The following is a 4,470-nucleotide window of genomic DNA, read 5'->3' as shown; positions in this document are numbered from 1 at the left end:
AAACAAGAAAAAAAAAAGACTCACATCCAAAGGATAAAAAGAACTCTCAAAACTTAATGAGATATCAAGCAACACGGATAAAAGATGAGCTAAATATTCTAACAGCTACTTCATCAACAGAGAAGTATGAATGACAAACACAGGAAAGTTCCTAACACCAGCATTCATTAAAGAAATGCAACTTAAGACCATGACATACTACTACATACCTATTAAGAGAGCCCATATTAAAATGAGTAACTATAAAAAATGTTGGGGAGCACGTGGAGGCAATGCAATTCTCATTCACTACCAGAAGGAATATAAAGATTACAACTACTTTGGGAAACTTTGGTGGCTTCTTAAAAGGTTACACACCTATACTATGATTCCACGAATCAACTCATAGCTAAAGTTTACCCAAGCGAAACGAAAGTATACGTGCATACAAAAACATGAACACAAATATTTGTGGCAGCTTTATGTACAACTGCCTCATGCTGGAAGCAGGTGCACCAACGTCCCCCCACCCTCCCCTGCATCCACCCTAGGGAAGAGTCCAGCAGTTCCTGGTTACGTGGTCTCCTAGCAACAAGAACGTTCTGAGAAAATAAACTGCGGAAGTCAGTGATAGCCTGGGAGCCAGGCGCACCATGGCAGAAAATTGGTTGTTTGGACCAGAGCGGCTGGAACCGATGCCTCTGGGCATGCACTGCAAGCCCTGGTACAGAGACAATCTACCTTCCAAGTGTTTTGCGAAACACAAGGTTCTCAAATTCCCCACCTCCCTGGATGGTAAGCGGTGGAGATTTGTGAGAGAGGGGCTGGACGACTTCAGGAAGGGCTGCCCGCCTTGTGACGATCTGATCACTCGTGGCCCTAAGAAGGGCTTCCTCCCCGTGATTCCGCAAAAAGTGCCCCAACCTGCCCCCCCGAAGAGCCACAAAGTGGTGGTCAAGGATGCAGGCCTGTTTTCCAAGCTCTCGCCAGCCCAGCTTGAGCGGAAGGCATTCATGGCGGACGTCGACGCCCACCTGACGCGGCATCCCTTGGCTATGTTCCCGGATTTGGATGCAGACATACCTGCAGATCTCCTACTGAAGGTGCTGCAAGTGCTCGATCCTGACAGGAAGCTGGAGGACACATGGGCCTACTGCGAGGGCACCAAGAAAAGGAGGAATCCCCCAAAAAGAGTTCCTAATACTCATTATGCAAATGCCTACTTAGACCCTCCCAAGAAGATTCCTGGGGCATGTCCTAACAATTTGTTTCGTTCGGAAATGTCAAACAAGGGTTTACGCAAGCTTCTTTCTCAACGTAGAAGAGCTCCGAGAAAAGTTCGTGAATTTTGTAAATGGGTTGCTAGTTTTGGAGACTTGGGCATTGATGAAGACTTCATCATGAAACTTTTCGATGTTAGCCTTGAATACAAACCAACTCTGGAAACTGCTTCCATGAAGAAAATAAACCAGATTCCTTTGGAGCTAATGTACAACATAGACTTACGTCTCCTGAAGGAGATGGAATTCTCTTCAGGTGAAGAAAACTGGGAGAGAAAAATGCAGAAGCCAAAGGATCCTTATAAACCCAAACCTATGAAGATAAGGTATGGTGCATGGTATCTAAAGCCCCATTTGTGGAAAAAGCTAATAAATGATGAACCTTTGATTGATCCCAAGGTCTTACATGAAAGAATTTTTGGAAAAGAGCCTCCTGAGCCAGACATTCTTGAAGACCTTTATGGAACAATTGCCTTTAAAGATTTCATTTTAAGCAAAGGCTATAGGATGCCAGTCCTCCTTGAGAGGTTGTTTACCAGGAAGGGATGGAGATATGACTCTGTTAATACTCCCATGGAAAGAGCAATGCGCCTCCATGCACTCAAAGATGATGATGATGAGGAGGAGGAGGACCAAGATAAGGAGGAGGAAGATGATGATGAGGAGGAGGAAGACGAGGAGGATGTGGAAGACATGGAGGAGGAGGAGTTGGAGGAAGAGGAAGAGGAGGAAGAAGAAGAGGAGGAGGAAGAGAAGGAGGGGGAGGAGGAGGGGGAGGAGGACAAGGTGGAAAAGGAAAAGGAGGACAAGGAGGAGAAAAAGGAGAAGGAAGAGGAGAAGGAAAAGGAGGACAAGGAGGAGAAGGAAAAGGAGGAGAAGGAGGAGAAGGAAAAGGAGCACAAGGCAGAGAAGGAGGAGAAGGAGAAGGAAGAGAAGGATGAGATGGAGGAGGATAAGGAAAAGAAGGAGAAAGAGATGGAAGAGAAGGAGAAGGAGGAGGAAAAGAAAGATGAGATGGAGGAGAAGGAGGAGAAAGAGATGGAAGAGGAGGAGAAGGAGGAGGTGGAGAAGGAGGAGAAGGAAGAGAAGGAGGAGGAGAAGGAGGAGGAGGAGGAGGAGAAAGAGGAGGAGAAGGAGGAGAAGAAGAAAGATGATGAACCATGAGAAGATGTATAAACAGTTCTATTTACTATTTACTTATGTACTATTTCTCTCACTTCTTAGGGAGAAATATTTTTATTCTTTTTCATTCTGCAGTGATATGGAGATGAAAGAATATGACAGAAACTTAAGTGTGAAGGAGCTCTACAATTAAATCAATATTTTAATATATTTTACATGACAGTGAAAGGTCAGCTTTTAAGAAGGGAGATTATATCACAAAGAACCAAAACAATTCATTAAAAAAATACATCCAGGTATAAAAAATATTGGTTTTATGGTATCTTCACATCCTCGTCTGTGTACTTATTTTCAACACAATGTTTCTTTGGACAAGTGCACCTGAATACTTATTCTTCACTTATCCATTTACGTATTTCCGTATCTGTTTCAAGGCCATATTCATGAAGCCATCCAGGCTTCATTCCTCAATAACACACCTCAGAATTTCATTTTATCAGGACTAGCCATCTCATGACTTGCTTCAAGAGCTCACCGTGGGCTTACTTCTACAGACACGCTTTACCAATCTGGAGCAGAAATCTCCAGTTGGGGATCCAGAACCCCCACCCCAGATACCATCCAAGCCAGACTGTGCTAAGAAAGCAAGTGAAAGGTAACTTTTTCTCATTTTAACTTCAATGAGAACTTATGATGTGTCCCACCATGGATATACAACATTGGTTGTTCAGCATCTATAAATTTCATACCTAATGCTTATAAATATTTCACAGCGACCTTCTACTTGAGTTCATCAACTTTTTATATAGTTTTCTAATGTGAAATTAATATTCACATATATATTCTCAATTTTAAGTTATATGAATATTACCCATTATATTAATATATCATTTATTTATATAAATAAAATAATTATTTTGAAAAAGAAAAGATCTAATTATGTTAATTATAATGTGTGATAAATTTTAAAATGTGAGGAAAGGAAATTTATATAGCTTTCTTGCAGAAAAATTACAATGAATTATAAGTTATTTTTTGTTAAGCCAAAGTTGAGATCTGTAGCCAAAATAATGTTAGCTGCATTTAATAATGAAGTTGCTATCTCCCTTTTGGGATTATATCAAGCCCCAAGGCCAGATTAAAAACTGCTTGTCAAAATTATTGGTGAAACTTTAGGATCTTATCACACAACTGAATATATTTAATTTTTTTCGAACTTATCATAAAAATTCACCATGCAAGTGTTTCCATGTCACCTCAGTTCCTGGCAAATCAAGTGTGTAACACAGATGTGTGAGCAAAACAGGAGCATCCAATAGCCTCATGTCTATTCAGGAGCAACTCAATTTTGCAATTCAGGGATAGCAATTTAAAAAAGAACTCACATTTAAAAAAGAAATCAAGTGGTTTATTTACACTTCTAAAATAACAGATAAGGTAGCGGGACAGCTAAATTTGTAGCTAGAAATATTTGTAGCACGTGGATACTTTAATAATATGTTATTGCAAATTTGAAAGTTGTGAAGATGACCAATAGACTTATTCTGATAAACATTTCACAATGTAGACAAAATTAAGTCATTAAGTTGTACGCTTGGAATTGAAATAATATATGTCAATAATACTTCAATAAAGAATTAGAAAGAAAAAGAACAGAAAAATACCAGGGTAAGGTAATTTGCCTCATCTGGTGTCAGAACATAGTAAAGTCTCTTAAATCAACATGGTATTAGTTCAGCTATATATAAAAATCCATAGATTAGAATGACAAATCCAGATAAGTTATAGTATCAATGAGATACTTACAAGACAAATGGGGTAGCTGAATTCAATGGGAAAGCTAAAATAATAATAATAATTTCTCATTTCCAATTTTTAAAAATTTATTTGTTTATGCATAGAAAAACTTGGGTGTAAGCCAGAGGTGGGAGGCGATGGGGAGTGAGAGTATTCACCAGAGACAGAGTGGGGAGCAGAACAGATGGATCTACTGAAATATATTACCGAGGGGAGCAGCAGTTGAAACAGAGAAGTCTGCTGCACTGTATGTGGGTCAGCAATCGGGCTAGGAATCAAACTCATGTATTAG

At 39.8% G+C, this 4,470-nt stretch overlaps 1 protein-coding gene across 1 annotated transcript; it reads left to right on the top strand.

The window, feature by feature from the left end:
* Positions 1 to 674: 674 nt before the first annotated feature.
* On the top strand, positions 675 to 1,883 carry LOC101619628 (protein FAM47A-like; the record flags this gene model as incomplete). The annotated part of the gene is made up of 1 exon (XM_004690108.2): positions 675 to 1,883. A coding segment is annotated over exon 1 (1,209 nt), but the record flags the coding sequence as incomplete, so codon positions are not given.
* Between the last annotated feature and the right edge of the window lie 2,587 nt (positions 1,884 to 4,470).

Source organism: Condylura cristata, unplaced genomic scaffold (assembly GCF_000260355.1).
Source record: "Condylura cristata isolate star-nosed mole 26May11 unplaced genomic scaffold, ConCri1.0 scaffold00027, whole genome shotgun sequence".
NCBI lineage: Eukaryota > Metazoa > Chordata > Mammalia > Eulipotyphla > Talpidae > Condylura > Condylura cristata.
The sequence above is the reverse complement of the archived record's forward strand: the minus strand, read 5'-3'. Positions and strand labels throughout refer to the sequence as shown.